At 30.3% G+C, this 19,667-nt stretch overlaps 1 protein-coding gene across 1 annotated transcript; it reads left to right on the forward strand.

Annotated features, from left to right (window-relative positions):
• Positions 1 to 12,592: 12,592 nt before the first annotated feature.
• LOC139896095 (UDP-glucuronic acid decarboxylase 1-like) lies at positions 12,593 to 15,658 on the forward strand. Its single transcript, XM_071878678.1, has 7 exons — positions 12,593 to 13,313; positions 13,888 to 14,032; positions 14,115 to 14,194; positions 14,403 to 14,486; positions 14,571 to 14,645; positions 14,789 to 14,881; positions 15,209 to 15,658. The coding sequence occupies exons 1-7, from the start codon at positions 12,657 to 12,659 to the stop codon at positions 15,416 to 15,418; spliced, it is 1,344 nt and encodes a 447-aa protein (XP_071734779.1). The 5' UTR covers positions 12,593 to 12,656; the 3' UTR covers positions 15,419 to 15,658.
• Positions 15,659 to 19,667: the final 4,009 nt, after the last annotated feature.

Consider the following 19,667-nt stretch of genomic DNA (forward strand, 5'->3'; position numbering starts at 1 on the left):
TTATTAATAAATAAAATTTTATATTAAAATTTATATAATAAGAATATACTTTTATAAATCTTAAGTAATAAAATTTATAAAGTTCATTTAATATCATAAAAATAATGTAATAGGTATTATTAATGTAATTATATTATACATAGTAAAATATCTTTGTATCACATATTTATTTGATAAAATAATATTGATAATAATAATAATAATAAGTAAAAGTTGTATTATTTTGTAATAATTATTATTATTCTACTAATAAAAATTACAATAATTATATTTCTAAAAATGATAAAATGATAATTTTTATTAACAATAGTACTAAAATTATAATAATAATGATGTTTCATATTAACAATGGTATTTTTATAAAAAATAATAATTTTAGTAAAAATGATAGTTTTAATATTAATAATACTTTTAATCATAATAATAGTAAAATAATGAAAACGATATTTTTCCTTTAAATCAATATCTTACAAAATCTTAATTTCATCATGATACTCATACTCATTATTTCCTAATCGCTTCGTTTAATAGCTTTTAGTCGTTTTTTATATCGCGTTCATATTAATAATAATAATAATAGTAATCATAATAATTAGATGTTACTAATATTAGTTTTAATTATAATAATACTAATAATAATGATAATACTAATAACTATTTGAATGATAATAATAATAATAATAATAATAATAATAATAATAATAATAATAATAATAATAATAATAATAATAATAATAATAATAATAATAATAATAATACTGATTATAACCTTAACGATAATAACGATAGTAATAATAATAAAAATAACAATAATATCTTTTATTAATAACGACAATGATAATAATAATAATAATAATAATAATAATAATAATAATAATAATAATAATAATAATAATAATAATAATAATAATTGTAACACCCCGTTTCTCCCCGTACATGATTTACAAGTGTATCACGTATGTAAGATATGTGTATGAAGGAATTGAGACATGTTCGTGCATTGAAGTTCTTGTATGCGAAAAGTGATCAGACCAAGTTAAAGGTCGCGGCACGGAGGTATGGGTCGCGGCGCGACATTTCAAACAAACCAGGATCAGGAGGCACGGTAAGGAAGGCACCAGACCATGCCTTGGGTCGCGGCGCGACAGAAAGGGTCGCGGCGCGACATTCAGCTGATTTCAATTCCAGGAAGCATGTTAAGGAAACCACCAGAATACGTTATAGGTCGCGGCGCGACGATTGTTGCCGCGGCGCGGCATTCTGGGCGAGCTGGTACCAGTTTTGTGATTTTAAAAGATATTCGAGGGCATTTTGGTCATTTCACGTATGTGCCGGATTTGGGATCTTAAATCCCATCCACTCATTTCATTTCTTTTTATCTTTTTCCTTTTCTTCTCATTTTCCTCTCAAAAACTTCAAACCCCAATTGATTCTAAAGGATTTTTGGAAAGGAAGAAGCGGGTTTTGATCGAAAGCGTAAGAGACAATTTTGTTCTCCTCGTTCTTAGCTACAAGTTGATACTAGCGGTAAGTTCTAACTCCGAAATTCATCTTTATGATTTGATATTCAAGTTAGGGTTTTGAGCTTTTTAGTTGTAAAACCCATTTAGATGATGAAGTGGGTTTATGGAAACTAGTTATTTTTGATACATGGCGGGTTTTGGGTTGATTGACGTTTTGGCCATGATCAGGCTTTGGTTTTGGGTGTAATCACTTAGTTTAGTGATTTTGGTAGTGTTGGAACCCTTTTGGGTGTATTTGGGTTGACTAATTTTGAAATGGGTCAAAATTAGAGTTTATGGGTCAAATTGGGTAAGCTAAGTGTTTAACACTTGTGATTTGGTTTAATTGGTGTATTAGGGCCATTTTCACTTGTGTTAGTGATTATTAGTTAGTTTGGGCATTTTTATGACTTTGGTCAAAATGGTAAATTGAATTGGCTCAAACTTGATGATGACACTAGTTTTGGTCAAACGATTGTTTAAACACTAGTGTTAAGTGTTAAAGGACGTGTTTGGATGTGAGTTAATCGTTGAAAATGATTTTGGGTTGAAATTTGGTGTTTTGGCAATAAAGTCAAACTTGGTCAACCATGGAATGGGTTTTTGTGTAAAATGCGAACTATTATGCGTTTAAAGGTTAAAGTTGATGCATTTGGGTATTTTGGGAGCGCGGGAACTAGTCTCATCAGTTTTAGACCTTCGGGTAGCGTTAAAAGTGTAAAAGGGTGTATTTTGTACTTATGGTTCATTTGGGTGGGTCAAGAGTCCAAATGAGGTAGTATGTTGACTATGTGTATACCTATATTCGTATTATAGGTAAAATCTTGCTCGGTTGCATGTGGTGGAGATTTCGCGCATGGTTGGTAATGCTCGAGTTCACAAGGTGAGTGTAATAATTATACGTGTATGTATATGATGTATTTATTTGCGTAGCGTGAGATGTGAAGTGTCGAAGTGTTAAGACGCCACATTTCACGTGACGAGTGAAGTGTCGAAGTGTTAAGACACCACTCCGGAATGTTTAACAAGTGAAGCATCGAGGTGTTAAGATGCCACTCGGGGTGAAGCATCGAGGTGTTAAGATTCCACCCGGAGTGAAGTATCGAGGTGTTAAGATGCCACTCGGAAGTGAAGTGTCGAGGTGTTAAGACACCACTCCGGAATGTTTGATGAGTGAAGCATCGAGGTGTTAAGATGCCACTCGGGGTGAAGTATCGAGGTGTTAAGATGCCACCCGGGGGTTAGTGATACGAGGTGTTAAGTACACTAATGGATGTTATGAACTCCGATGGTCTTTCGCGGGCACCATTCCCTTGTACGATTGGTTAACCATGGTTATGTGTTGTAGTGTAGCATATTATATTGTTCGAGTTATATGCTATTGTTTGTGCTAGCTTGCGTATTGGAGATTTAGCGTTATACTTTGCGATGGTATGCTAATTATATTGCTAGCGTGTATGCGGTAATTGTGTAAGTGATTGCAAGTAAGTAGGTTATATAAGTATATGTATAACTATTGCACTCATTAAGCTTTAAGCTTACCCCTCTCGTTGTTTACTTTTTACAGGGTTTGAGATTGTGAAGCTAGCTAGTTGTTAGACTAGACGAGTAGGAGCACTTGGCTCGATGGGGTAGCTTTTGGATGATTTGGATGCGAATTGGGGATTTGGTAGTCCCCGGGATTATGCTCTTGGTATTGGGTTGGGTTATTGAGTATTAACCCGTGTTTGTGTAATTGGATTATTAATACAAATGCTTTTGTAAGGTGTCATTTGGATACCAAGGGTCATTGTAAGTTGTTAAACGTAATGTCACGATGTTATGTTTTTGGTTAAAACAGAGTTGGAAATATTGTGTATTATTGGGACCTAACTTATAAAAAAAAAATGTACTCCGTTTTTGGTTTAATGGATTGGGGTTGTTTCAATAATAATAATAATAATAAAAATAATAATAATAATAATAATAATAATAATAATAATAATAATAATAATAATAATAATAATAATAATAATAATAATAATAATAATAATAATAATAAAAATAATAATTAGATAATAACGACGATAATAATAATCATTTTTAATAATAATACAAAAATTCAATTGACTATAAGTTCTAAACCGTTCATCGAAACCATTCGATATCTAAATGAAAAGTTCTCAATTTTTCGCTAGCTTTCCAATGACTTGCATATCATATACCTTATCTTAATAGCATATGTATTTAATTCAAGATTCGACATAACCTATCTAACGACAATAACGAACGTATAAGCATGCATAATCCTATATACTCGAGCACTAGTCAGGGATACACTAATAATATATAAAAGTTAAGTTATGAGTGCTCACGTATCAATATTGAGATTCAATATTGCAGGAAAAGTACGTAGTTGCAACGGAGATGATAAACACTAGTTTGACTCACGAGCAATACTCCCGAACCATACCCATAACCTCCATAGCTATAACCCATAATTTTCTTAGCTCTATCCCGCTTGAAAAACAATTTCGAAATCACTCGGATAGCACTCCGTCGTAATATTTTATGTATACTAATAATATCTTGAAATAATACGGAGTAAATATATATATGTAAATCGATTGAGAGAGTTTAGAGAAAAATATTTTCAAGTTTCTATGAAATAATGAAATCTATTGAATTCTATTTATAATAGATTTTTGAATTATTAAAGTATGAATTATTAAAGTGAATTATTAAAGTATGAATTATTAAAGTGAATTATTAAAGTATGAATTATTAAAGTGAATTATTAAAGTATGAATTATTAAAGTGAATTATTAAAGTATGAATTATTAAAATGAATTATTAAAGTTAAAGTAAAGTAAAAATAAAGTAAAGGTAAAGTTTAAGTATAGTAAAAGTATAAAACTATGTACGTATAATACGCGTATAAATATATATAATATTAATTTAAATCGTTATATATATTTAATAAAATAAAATATAAATATCGTTATCTTTATCATACTGGTTAAGTAATGAGTTGTCAAAAGTGGTTCTAGATATTTATAAAAGTTATATACGTTTTAATAATAAAGTTCTTTTTAAACTGAAAACGTTTTTGTACGTTTGAAACTAAATCAAATAAATATGATAATTTTGTTTTCCAAAACTAAATATATTTAAGAATCATTTTGTTTAAAGGTTAAAATAATAAAAATCGTTATACCATAAAACGTTTTAGAAAAGTAGAATCATATATATTCATGATATGTTTCAAGTTTTTAAATTACAGTCTGTTGGTGAAGCATGGGATAAAGTTCAAAGGTTAAATAAACGTATAAAATCATCTTAATGAAAAATGTCGAGTTACTTAACTTGTCGATATCCAACATCTAAGTTATTTACACTTCACGTTCTTACTTATGAATTATTTTACTATTTTCCGAATATTGTCAAAAAGAATATATTTCTTAAATCACAGTGGACCTCATAAGATAGACCCGTAATCATATCACAATGTATCTGATAAATCATTCATTTGATAATATCTTCTAATTCCATCGATAAACATATTGAAACAAATACGTTCATGTAAAGTATTATACGTTTAATACTTTATTAATATTCTCAAGTTATAATATATATATATATATATATATATATATATATATATATATACATACATATTTATTTATATATAACGCTTCGTGAATCGTCGGAATATGGTCGAGGTTATAATGAATGTATGAACACAATTTAAAATTCTTGAGATTTAACTTAACAAACTTTGCTTATCGTGTCGGAATAATATAAAGATAAAGTTTAAATTTGGTTGGAAAATTTTGGGTTGTCACAGTACCTACCCGTTAAAGAAATTTCATCCTGACATTTGAATGGGATGGTCATGGCTGACAATAAGTATGTTTTCATGACGTATACGAGTTGAAAATTAGAGTTTTATTATCATCAAGTAATATAGATAAAGCAATTTGATTTTTGTGAAGAGTACGAGTGAAGTTATCACAAAAGAATGAAATGAGTAATTGCACGTTCTTTTTAACCAATGACATAGTCACGGTTGATTTCTGGAATTCAAGGAATTTAAAGAAAATCTTCGTAATAAGATTTGGTTCTTCGGTAGTTAAGGAACTTAGGATCCGCTTTGATTAAATGCGATAATATATTTTTATTGCTCTGTCGGATATTTTACTATATATCCACCCCTTCGTTTCCTTATTTCCACAACTCACACCTTTTATTCTTTCTCCCTCAATTCATACTTTATAGCATTCGCTAATATGCTCCATCCAGTTCTGATTCTTGATATACTCCTAACTTTCATATCTGTCATTCTTCTTTTTCATCTGGTGCTGGAAGAATCTATTTACTTCTACTATACTCTTGATTTTATAGTGTTTTTAGTTCTCCCGTGTCTTTATATTGCTATATGCATCGATATATATGGTTTGTAATTTCTGGTTTATTCTTGGGTTTTATATCTTCCCTTATACTTCAAAGTCCCTGCTTCTGTCTTCTATGATCATTGTCATCTACAGTTAATACTTCCTCCTATTTGCTGCGATTTATACTCCAATTTCTATTTTGGAGCTTTGTCCTTTCGTTTCTTCTTCTTGCGATTAAGCATCGCTTGTAATGGTCCATAATTCGCAGAAATAAATTTCGGAATGAACATTGTTAATGTTCTAAGAAGGAAATGGTAATGGCACGGTCTTGATTTGTTAAATTACCAGAATACCCTGGAAAAGACCGAATCATCAAGAAATATTTTCTTAATATTTTAGAGGTTAAATAGAATACAAGAGTCGTGTAACATGGCACATGATGATGTTATGATCTGTGAATCATCACGTTCCATTTAAAAACTCAGCATGACTTACTGTAATATAATCACGTTGATCAAGTGTCATTATATTATACTAACTCATGCTTCAGTTCCCAACACTACTTCAATAGTATACATATTTTAAATTTGAATTTTTCGGAATTTAGAAACTAAAATAGTTTCTTTTATGATGTAACACAGATAGCGCAAAGAGATAAATGATTTCGAATAACAATAGTTATGAAGATATCTTCAGAAACATTGAAGATATTTATAATGAAAGATATGATGATATCTTAGAATATCTAAGATCAGAGGATGATGAAGAATATTATTCACAAGGGTTTAGAGTCAGGAGTAAGGTATTTGATAATAATTTCAGCAGACACTGAATCATTTGGATTCTTTGAAGGCAGGTTTAGTCTTTGTGATTTGTCCACAGCCTCCTTCATGGTTTGCTTAATCCATTTTCCAGTTCCAAACCTTCTCTTTTTCTGAGCTTTTCCAACACACTATTCTTTATTATCAAACTTTTGACTGTTAAGGTCGTTTACAGTTTTTGCTGCTTCATCAGCATTTTCCAAACTTCGGAGAACTAGTTCGCAGTTTAGGGTGTTTTCAGAAACTTCACATTCGAAGTATATAAGTCTAGGAGATAGACGTTATATATACACCTATAACCGTTAGCATAGACATGCTGCAAGATTTCAAAATACTGATTGCTGATTCCCAGTAATTGGCATGACAATTCTTGTTACAAGATGCGGATGAGTAAATGATGGGGTTTCGATAAATATAATGATTTTTCGAAAAGTCAAAGATCAGTGAAGTTGTTGATAAGTTTATTGCTAATGTGGTGAGATATAAACGGTTCTCCGGTAACAATGACGAAAGGGCAACGTCTATATCAAGGTTATAATAAGACTGTTTCAACTGAAAAGTCAAAGTTGACTTGCTGGAGCTGTGGCAAAACTGACTAATTTGAAAAGGAATCGCAAAGTTATTTTTGCTAATAAATGTCAAAGGGTTTGACACGGATACGTGTTAAATTATGACTCTGATTTCGAGAGCTTTTCAGATGCAAGACTGTGGTTAATATGTGGTTGGATCATCATCTCGATTGTTCATTATTTGAAGTGTCTTCAGGAATTTCGAAGGGTTTTGAACACAGATTGTAATCGTTAATATACATATGATGTCCTAACACAGTTTTGAAGTTAAAGTATAGCTTGTGAAAGATGTAAGGATCTAAGAGTGATGATTTTGGTCATATCTCGAGTTGAATACTGAGATTTCAAAATCAGAATATGTAATTAAATTTTGAATGAGTATGGTTGTTTTGATTTCTATAAAAGAATGTATATTGTTGTGAAAGTAGGGAGTATAATAGATGGTTTGCTGAATCAGATTCGAAGAATGTAACATATTAATTGTGAATTTATATATCTCTCGGGTATTACCTACCCGTTAAAAAAAAATTCACAATTAATATTTTGTACAAAAGAATTTTATTACAGTCTTTATGAAAATATATATATGTATATTTTCTTCAGATGTAACATAGATTTAATGAGTTAATGTTAAATTAAATTCATTTGATTTACGGTTGAAACTAGAATTGAATAATCCCAAGAGGCTTTAAAAAATTACATAACTTTTACGGAGTATTTCTTTAATGACATTGAAATTATGAATCAATACTTCATTATTTGTTGATGTATGATGTTCGGTTCGCGGAATTCTTGTGAATTTCGTAAAGTACGAATGATGTTATTTGAAAAGTTTCGAGTACATCGATGATGAAAGGGTAAAATCAAACATATATTTGAATAATACACTTGATTTATTATGAGATGAAATTTATTGAATTAAAACATAGATTGTAGTTAACGATGGTTAAGTTGTTAATGAAGGATGTACATCTTAGCATATTAGTAGTATGAATTTAATCGAGTAGTATCTACCCTTATTTAATTCATACATAATAGCTTAGTACGAAAGATTTATTTTGATCTCAAAATTTATATATATATATATATATATATATATACATATATATATATATATACATATATATATATATATATATATATATATATATATATATATATATATATATATATATATATATATATATATATATATATATGTATATATATATATATGTATATATATATATATATAATATACATATAATTTCTTCAGAGGGAATGAGAAAATACTTCATAACTCGTTGATACAATATACGCATTATTGATTCGTAATGATGTCCACGGTGATTCTTGAACTGGCGGAGCTTGTGATGTTATAGGTGCTGCTGATTCTGACGATACTGACAGCACTGACTGTTCTGGTGATGCTAACGGTACTGTTGATGCTGCTGGTAAAACAAGTCTAGCTTGTAAATTGCACACCACCCTATTAGGGTTTATATTATTCCTTCTACCATTTCGGTTCACTCATCTGATTTATGGTTAAGGCTAGAATAGATAATCTCTGAGACTTTGAAGATTACATAATCGCCACTGAATGTTTCTCCAATGAAGTTATAGATTAATACTTCATCGGTCATTGTTGTTGGTACTACTTGGTATCTATGGTGTGTATGATGTTGATGCATGAGGTACAGATTGTGATGTTGAGGTGTGAGATGCGGATGTTGTTGTTGGTGGTGGTGAAGGTACTGTTGGTATTGATGATGGTGGTACTGGTTATGCTGCTGGTGCTGCTGCTGGTGTTTGTAACATTTGCACCATATTCTCCAAAGCCACTACCCGAGCGCGAAGCTCGTTGACTTCTTCTATTACACCGGGGTGATTGTCGGTTCGGACGAGCGGATAAATAAGATCTAGAATTTGGTATAGTATATAATCGTAATGAGATACTCTGGAAATGAGAGAGAAAATGGTGTTTCGGACAGGTTCGCCGGTAAGTGCTTCAGGTTCTTCGCCAAGAGGGCAATGTGGTGGATGGAAAGGATCGCCTTCTTTTTGTCTCCAAAGATTAAGGAGGCTACGAACCCATCCCCAATTCATCCAGAATAGATGATGGCTTATTGGTTGATCCATTCCGGTCACACTACTTTCGGAGCTCGAGTGAAACTCCATATCGGAATCCGAGGAACTTGAACTAGTGGCGAGTTCCATTTCGTACGATTGAATAAAGGATTTTTTTTCGATATGAAATGATTTCCGGTTATCGGATGGTATTCTAATTACATAGAATATCTATATATATAGAGTAAAAGATTTCGTAGATTACGGAGGAATTTATGGAATATGACAGGTAAAGTTTACAGTAACAGATACGCTAAGATGTGATTTAGCAGATACGCTAAGATATGAATTTTGTCTATACACTATTCAAGCAATCAATGCAATAAGATGTGTCTAGACTAAGAATGATAAGTAGGTAATTTTCGACAAAAATGATAAGCAAAACTTTTGACATGCAGACACGGTCGAAGTCCAGACTCACTAATGCATCATAACGACTATCAGTTAGACACACTAATGCAGACCTGGTTCGCTAAGACCACCGCTCTGATACCAACTGAAAGGACCCGTTCATATACATTATAAACGATTCACAATAGTTGATTACATAGCGAGGTATTTGACCTAGATACATTTTACAAACATTGCATTCGTTTTTAAAAGACAAACTTTATTCACATCTAAAGTTGACGGCATGCATACCATTTCATAATACATCCAACTATAATTGACTTAATAATAATCTTGATGAACGCAATGACTCGAATGCAACGTCTTTCGAAATATGCCATGAATGACTCCAAGTAATATCCTTAAAATGAGCTAATGCACAGCGGAAGATTTCTTTCAAACCTGAGAATAAACATGCTTTCAAGTGTCAACCAAAAGGTTGGTGAGTTCATTAGTTTATCATAATCATTCATTTTTATTATTTTAATAAACTACAAGATTTTTATTAAACATAATTCCAATAGCAGAATCCTCTCGTCTGCATAAAAGTAAAATCATTTTCAATAATATAATAGACCACAAGATTTTCATTTTTCATAAACATAATCCTCAAGCAGAATCCTCTCGTCTGCATTAAGGTAAAATCATTCATATGGTGAACACCTGGTAACCGACATTAACAAGATGCATATAGAATATCCCCAAAACAGAATCCTCTCGTCTGTATAACAGAATCCTCTCGTCTGTATAAAAATTGAAGTACTAAAGCATCCGTACCTCGGATGGGGTTTGTTAGGCCCATAGATCTATCTTTAGGATTCACGTCAATTAGGGGTACTGTTCCCTAATTCTTAGGTTACCAAGCTAAAGGGGTGATATTCGATTTCGATAATCCAACCATAGAATGTAGTTTTGAGTACTTGTGTCTATTTCGTAAAACATTTATAAAAGCGCATGTATTCTCAGTCTCAAAAATATATATATTGCAAAAGCATTTAAAAGGGGAGCAAATGAAACTCACAATACTGTATTTTATAGTAAAAATACATATGACGTCATTGAACAAGTGCAATGTTGGCCTTAGATTCACGAACCTATATTAATTATATATATTTATATTCTGGTCAATATTTATCTAACAATTTAGGTCAAGTCATAGTGTACCACAATCCTAATGCTCGAGACTAATATGCAAAAGTCAACAAAAGTCATATTGACCAAAATGTCTTCCAAAATTTATACATGATTATTATATAGTTTAAATATAGTCGTTTTATTTATTTAAATATTTTTAATAGATTTTATTAAAGTAAATAATATAGTTCTTTTATTAATAAATAAAATTTTATATTAAATTTTATATAATAAAAATATACTTTTATATATCTTAAGTAATAAAATTTATAAAGTTCATTTAATATCATAAAAATAATGTAATAGGTATTATTAATGTAATTATATTATACGTAGTAAAATATCTTTGTATCACATATTTATTTGATAAAATAATATTGATAATAATAATAATAAGTAAAAGTTGTATTATTTTGTAATAATTATTATTATTCCACTAATAAAATTACAATAATTATATTTTCTAAAAATGATAAAATGATAATTGTTATTAACAATAGTACTAAAATTATGATAATAATGATGTTTCATATTAACAATGATATTTTTATTAAAAATAATAATTTTAGTAAAAATGATAGTTTTAATATTAATAATACTTTTAATAATAATAATAGTAAAATAATGAAAACGATATTTTTCTTTTAAATCAATATCTTACAATATATTAATTTCATCATGATACTCATACTCATTATCTTCTAATCGCTTCGTTTAATAGCTTTTAGCCCTTTTTTTATATCACGTTCATATTAATAATAATAATAGTAATCATAATAATTAGATATTACTAATATTAGTTTTAATTATAATAATACTAATAATAATATTAATGATAATACTAATAACTATTTGAATGATACTAATAATAATAATAATAATAATAATAATAATAATAATAATAATAATAATAATAATAATAACCTTAACGATAATAACGATAGTAATAATAATAAAAATAACAATAATATCTTTTATTAATAACGACAATGATAATAATAATAATAATAATAATAATAATAATAATAATAATAATAATAATAATAATAATAATAATAATAATAATAATAATTAGATAATAACGACGATAATAATAATCATTTTTAATAATAATACAAAAATTCAATTGACTATAAGTTCTAAACCGTTCATCGAAACCATTCGATATCTAAATGAAAAGTTCTCAATTTTTCGCTAGCTTTCCAATGACATGCATATCATATACCTTATCTTAATAGCATATGTATTTAATTCAAGATTCGACATAACCTATCTAACGACAATAACGAACGTATAAGCATGCATAATCCTATATACTCGAGCACTAGTCAGGGATACACTAATAATATATAAAAGTTAAGTTATGAGTGCTCACGTATCAATATTGAGATTCAATATTGCAGGAAAAGTACGTAGATGCAACGGAGATGATAAACACTAGTTTGACTCACGAGCAATACTCCCGAACCATACCTATAACCTCCATAGCTATAACCCATAATTTCCTTAGCTCTATCCTGCTTGAAAAACAATTTCGAAATCACTCGGATAGCACTCCGTCGTAATATTTTATGTATATATATATATATATATATATATATATATATGTAAAAAAATAAAAATAAATGTGAATATGAATATGGATGGATTTTGACCGTAACAAGAACTAAAACATTCCCTTAATTGATTTAACTGCTTCACTACTGCAGATCTTGAACACATATCTCCAGATCCATTCATGTTCGTCACTTAATAACGACCATGAACAACATGAAACAGCTACACAAACAATCAGCATCAAATCAACGAAAAGATCTTGAAGAATCACCCAACACTCAAAACCCAAATTACTCTCCAAAATCCCAAAAAAACCCATCATTCACATCTTCAAGATTCCTCACAAGATCCATCCTTTACATCACCAAAGAACAGCGTCTTTTATTCATCTTAATCGGAATCTTGATCGGTTCTGCTTTCGTCATCTTCAAACCCACAATTTCCACCATAAACGGAATTGAACATTCTTCTAATCCCAGTTTAGTTTCAGTTTCCCACAAAGAAACTGCCGCCAATTTCTTCCACCGTGGTGGAACTGGGCGGATTCCGGTGGGGCTTGGCCGGAAAAAGAGGAGAGTGGTGGTGACAGGTGGATCAGGGTTTGTGGGTAGTCATTTAGTTGATAAGTTGATTGAAAGAGGTGATGATGTGATTGTGATTGATAACTTTTTTACTGGTAGAAAAGAGAATGTTGAACATCATTTTAGGAACCCTAGATTTGAGTTAATTAGACATGATGTTGTTGAACCTATTTTATTGGAAGTTGATCAAATTTATCATTTAGCTTGCCCTGCTTCACCTGTTCATTACAAGTATAATCCTGTCAAGACCATTATATCCTTTTTTTTCTTTTTCTTTTCAGTCTTTCAATTGTTACTATTACACTAATACTTATTGTTTATGTTTATTCTTATATGTTCTTATTGTCGAAATCGAAATACCTTGCATTGTTTCATAAGTTAGTAATCTTAGAAAGCTAAACTTGTTACATGCCAGAAGCTATGTGCTTACATTTATATGCTTAATAGGAGGATTTTATCTCTCAGTATAATGCATTACTATATAAGTGCGAAAGTCTTTGCTTTTATTGTCTTTATGTATATATTCTATGACTTAGATTCGACCTAGTGTTATTCAAATACATATTTGATATGGTATTTGTTGTTACTTATATATGAGTACAACTAACATGATTTCTATCCATATGTCGCAGTTAGCCGTATGGTGGATTGCAAATTTGCATTATCATAGCTCATGTTGTTAATGATATTTTTGTGAAAAATAAAGGATTTCTATGAATTCTTAAGTTGAAAGACGATTTGAAGTAAATTTAAGTGAAAAGTCATCTTTTTATATGTTTGTTTTTAGTTTATTATTATGTGAATGTTGTGTTATATATGAAAAAATTGAAAAGCCTTGATAGTTAGATTACAAGACAAATGTGATGGGTACACTAAACATGTTGGGACTTGCCAAGAGAATTGGGGCGAGATTTTTGCTTACAAGCACCAGCGAAGTTTATGGAGACCCGCTTGAGCATCCTCAAAAGGAGACGTATTGGGGACATGTGAATCCAATAGGTGGGCCATTATTTGATACTATATGTTACGTTCATTTTATTATAAGTTTCTTGGCAACAATTAAGTTTATAATTTTATGTAGGTGTCAGAAGCTGCTATGATGAAGGGAAAAGAACAGCTGAAACCTTGACGATGGATTATCATCGAGGTGATGATGTAGAGGTTTGTTATTACCTTCTATCGATGCTCTTTTAGTTGTCATTTTTGTTTTTGTGACGATATTGAGTTTGAGGTGGAACAAGATACAACTTTAGTTGCTTTTGTAAACAAAGTTAAGGGTATTCCTAATATATGTTTGTTGATGTGGAAAGAAATCTCTTAAATTAGATACAAGAACTATTGTTAAAAACCGTACATTGCACTTTCGCAGGTCCGGATTGCTCGTATTTTTAACACATATGGTCCTAGGATGTGTCTGGATGATGGTCGGGTTGTTAGCAACTTCGTCGCACAGGTAAAATTGTGTTTTGTCTGTTAATCTCTCTTTCTATCTTACTATTTTACAACTGTAGATTTCAGATAACACTTTGTTTTGCAGGCCATTCGCAAACAACCAATGACAGTTTATGGTGATGGAAAACAAACACGAAGTTTTCAGTATGTCTCTGACTTGGTATGCTATTTTCCATATTTATATAGCTTATTCTCTCTTCTATAGTAGACCAACAAACAAATGATTATAAAGATTTTCCTACTTTTAAAACCTTTTCATATCAGTTTTGTTGTTCAAAGTTTTAAAACTTGCGTTGATTTCAGGTTGATGGACTAATGGCATTGATGGAAGGCGAACATATCGGACCGTTCAATCTGGGAAATCCCGGAGAGTTCACCATGTTAGAACTTGCTCAGGTTTCTCACTTAATCTCTCTCTTATTTATTTATTTATTTATTTATCTATTTTCCTTTAATTTTCAGTAGAGGTGCTAATCTTGAACCACTTGCTTTAGAAATAGGCCAGGTTCTTTTCAATCTTTAAAGGGTCAAATGTGTAAAAAGTTAGCTTAAAAGTGTTAATACATTGACCAACATAATTCATTTTGTATAAACAGTTTAGAACCAGTTTTTTAAATATTTTTGGACCTCGAGTATTTCTGGGCTACCCATTCCATTTTGACCCACCCAATTCACTACAACTAGTTCTGAAACTAATTGTGAGCATAAAAACTTTGGTATTAGGTGGTGAAAGAAACTATTGATCCGAGTGCTACGATTGAATTCAAAGAGAACACTGCCGATGATCCTCAGAAGAGGAAACCAGATATTAGCAAGGCTAAAAGTTTGTTAAATTGGGAGCCCAAAATTACACTCCGAGAGGGCTTACCACGAATGGCAGCTGATTTCAGAAACCGTATCCTGAATGAAGATGAAGGGAAAGGCAACAAGTGAGATATTATTGTTTAGATGCATGTGTGTATAGATATTAGATATGTCAAGTCGTCAACTTATATCTAAATGTTTGTTTTTTATTTTATTTTATGTGTTATGTTTTTTCTTTTATTCCTTTTAACAAAAAAATCTATGTCATTCAATTATTTCTACATGTAGAGGATATATAAAGCTATTCTTGATTCGAAGCCTTAATAGGCCTGTTTTGTTAGTGTTAAAGATATATTTGTATCATAAAGAATGGATCTTTTTTCTCTCTCTCGAAATCTTGCAATAATTTCCTCGATAGTTTCTTTTGTGCGTTTCTGGGATCTCGCTTTTGTTGCTGATTTAAGTAACATAAAGATTATCTATGATAATATCGTCATTAGTTCAGGTAAAAGAATTATCACTTTTATCCAACGTGTTGCGGCTTTTGTTAAGTTTAGAAGCTTCTTTATGGAACCATTATGTATTTGTGGGTATAAAGAAAAGGGTGAAAACAACCTTTGAGTCCTAAAAGACAGAACACATAATGTTGAATTTTGGTTAGTGGTAGGCATCTGATTCAAAGATGATTGCAGCAGCATGTGAAAAGTGGCTTTGTGTGACTTTGTTGTATATGAACCATGAATGGATATGTTTGGTTTTAAGCATTTGTTTCTTTGGAATACAATTCCCCATTATCCTTCTATTGCTGTCTTTATTCTTCTTTTCTAAAGGCCCTTTTCCTTTCACTTACTTTCTTTGACAAAAAGAGAGATGCCACAATGGTGCCTTATCATAACAATGTTCTTTGGGTTGGACTAAAACAATAGATGGTTTTGATTAGTAGGTATGATCCAAATTAATAAGTAATTAACCAAACCATTTTGTTGATTGTTTGGAGAAGGCGAAAACAAAAAGATTCTAACACATTTGAGGAGTGTTAGATAAAGTTTTTCCTGTTCACGCTACTCGAGAAAAGAAAGTATTTCGTTATGATTTTCGTCCCTTTTCTCGGGCCTTTTTGGCTTTGGTATAATGATGTGATACCGATACCGATTTTGGTTGACATTGTCAAACCATTCTTTCCCCAGAATTTACCTCTTTGAAATTACTCATCTAGTTATCTAACCCTACTAGCGAGTAGTGACAAATTGTAAAACGATTAAATGGATAAAGTTTTTCTAGTTAACTAGTGACACTCCGTCAGCCGTCTGTTTTACAAATAAATTATCATAAAGATATGAAAAGATTCATGCTTTAAAAATGAAAATATCCCAAAATCTTTTATTACAAGGATGAAATGAATTAGAAAGTGACCAAATTAACCTTTTAATAAACATCCTTGAATTTGAAGATAAGTTCATCAGATATACTCATATATGTTGGGCACGCCAGAAACCACAAGGGATATTAAAATGGTGTCTTCTGCCACTCTTGTCATGGTGTTCACTGCAACCAATCAGAGAGAGTACCTTCATCATGTACAACTCTTTTTGCACATTTTACAACTTTTGCTGCCATCTTCATGTGATGGTACATGTAACATGTTGAAGGATGTCCCATGACCACATCTTTGGTCATTTGTAGAGTATTTCATCTCCAATTGATTTACTTTTACCTACTGCTATTTTACTACATACCTCTTCTAACTAAAAATGGACATACTTACTAGGTACAAACGTACCTTCATTTTATGAATTAGACAATAGATACAAATTATTACTCGTACTAGTCATTATGAAATGTACAAGCATAACAATTTCATACATTTCCAATAGGTGTGTCATACATTTATCTTTGGATTATGTTTCTGTTAAAATTGATTTTCTTGTGACTATTGTACACAAACATGAAATGAAAAGTTAATTGATTATAAGGCTTGAACATGTTGTGATCCGAACCCATTATGACCCGAGTGCATTGTGTTTCAAACCCGTTATGACCTCATTACACAAATCAGCCCGTCCGTTTTGCCACCTCTTGAAATGACCCGTTCATATACATTATAAACGATTCACAATAGTTGATTACATTGCGAGGTATTTGACCTCTATATGATACATTTTACAAACATTGCATTCGTTTTTAAAAGACAAACTTTCTTTACATCGAAAATTGACAGGCATGCATACCATTTCATAATATCCACTATCCAACTATAAATTGATTTAATAATAATCTTTGATGAACTCAATGACTCGAATGCAACGTTCTTCGAAATATGCTATGAAAGACTCCAAGTAATATCTTTAAAATGAGCAAATGCACAGCGGAAGATTTCTTTAACACCTGAGAATAAACATGCTTTAAAGTGTCAACCAAAAGGTTGGTGAGTTCATTAGTTTATCATAATCATTTATTTCCATCATTTTAATAGACCACAAGAATTTCATTTTCAGTTCTCATAAATATACGTCCCATGCATAGAGACAAAAATAATCATTCATATGGTGAACACCTGGTAACCGACATTAACTAGATACATATAAGAATATCCCCTATCATTCCGGGATCCTCCTTCGGACATGATATAAATTTCGAAGTACTAAAGCATCCGGTACTTTGGATGGGGTTTGTTAGGCCCAATAGATCTATCTTTAGGATTCGCGTCAATTAGGGTGTCTGTTCCCTAATTCTTAGATTACCAGACTTAATAAAAAGGGGCATATTCGATTTCGATAATTCAACCATAGAATGTAGTTTTACGTACTTGTGTCTATTTTGTAAATCATTTATAAAACCTGCATGTATTCTCATCCCAAAAATATTAGATTTTAAAAGTGGGACTATAACTCACGTATCAATATTGAGATTCAATATTGCAGGAAAGGTACGTAGACGCAACGGAAATGATAAACACTATATTGACCTCACGAGCATACCCATGAACCATACTCAATCACCTCCATAGCTATAGCCCATAATTTCCTTAATCCTATCCTACTCGAAAAACAATTTCAAAATCACTCGGACAACACTCCGTCGTAATATTTTATGTATACTAATAATATCTTGAAATAATACGGAGTAAATATATATATGTAAATCGATTGAGAGAGTTTAGAGAAAAATATTTTCAAGTTTCTATGAAATAATGAAACCTATTGAATTCTATTTATAATAGATTTTTGAATTATTAAAGTGAATTATTAAAGTATGAATTATTAAAGTGAATTATTAAAGTATGAATTATTAAAGTGAATTATTAAAGTATGAATTATTAAAGTGAATTATTAAAGTATAAATTATTAAAGTATGAATTATTAAAGTGAATTATTAAAGTTAAAGTAAAGTAAAAATAAAGTAAAGGTAAAGTTTAAGTATAGTAAAAGTATAAAACTATGTACGTATTATACGCGTATAAATATATATAATATTAATTTAAATCGTTATATATATTTAATAAAATAAAATATAAATATCGTTATCTTTATCATACTAGTTAAGTAATGAGTTGTCAAAAGTGGTTCTAGATATTTATAAAAGTTATATACGTTTTAATAATAAAGTTCTTTTTAAACTGAAAACGTTTTTGTACGTTTGAAACTAAATAGATCAATCGAGTCTTTATGAGATTCAATCTTCCACTATCCTTTGTCTAGTTTTCAATGATTGACAATTTGTTCTTATTTATAAATTACTTTACCATTTTCTGAATATTGTTAAAATGGAAAGATTTCTCAAATCAACGTGGGCCTTTCAACAGAGACTTGTAATCATAATTTAATATATCTGATAATTCAATCAGTTGATCTTATCTTCTAATTCCATTGATAAACATTTTGAAACATATACAATCATATAAAGTATTTAATCTAATATTTTGTTTACGTTTCAAGTTATAATATATATACACATATACATATATAATCATATTCGTTTAATGGTTCGTGAATCGTTGGAACTTGGTCTAGGTTGAATGAATGTATGAACATAGTTTAAAATTCTTGAAATTTAACTTAACAAATATTGCTTATTGTGTCGGAAACATATAAAGATTAAAGTTTAAATTTGGTTGGAAATTTCCTGGTTGTCACAGTACCTACCCGTTAAAGAAATTTCGTCCCGTAATTTAAGTGGAAAGGTCGTGAATGATAATAAGTATGTTTTCATGATACATACGGGCTGAAAATTAGAGTTTTATCATCAGCAAATAATTTAGATAAACAATCCATTTATATGAAGAGTACGAATGAAGCTAACATAGAAGAGTGAAATGAGTAAGTGTAGATTCATCTTATCATTTGACGTAGATATGATTGATTCCCAGATTTCAAGGGAT

This window comes from Rutidosis leptorrhynchoides, chromosome 3 (genome assembly GCF_046630445.1).
Source record: "Rutidosis leptorrhynchoides isolate AG116_Rl617_1_P2 chromosome 3, CSIRO_AGI_Rlap_v1, whole genome shotgun sequence".
Lineage (NCBI taxonomy): Eukaryota > Viridiplantae > Streptophyta > Magnoliopsida > Asterales > Asteraceae > Rutidosis > Rutidosis leptorrhynchoides.

What these genes read in the sequence shown, in the direction of transcription:
- LOC139896095 (XM_071878678.1), top strand. Translation starts at nt 12,657, where the DNA reads ATGAACAACATGAAACAGCTACACAAACAATCAGCATCAAATCAACGA. An exon ending in TTTTTTTCTTTTTCTTTTCA is followed by an intron (nt 13,314 to 13,887) that starts GTCTTTCAATTG and finishes TTAGATTACAAG; the next exon opens with ACAAATGTGATGGGTACACT. An exon ending in TTAGCAACTTCGTCGCACAG is followed by an intron (nt 14,487 to 14,570) that starts GTAAAATTGTGT and finishes TTTGTTTTGCAG; the next exon opens with GCCATTCGCAAACAACCAAT.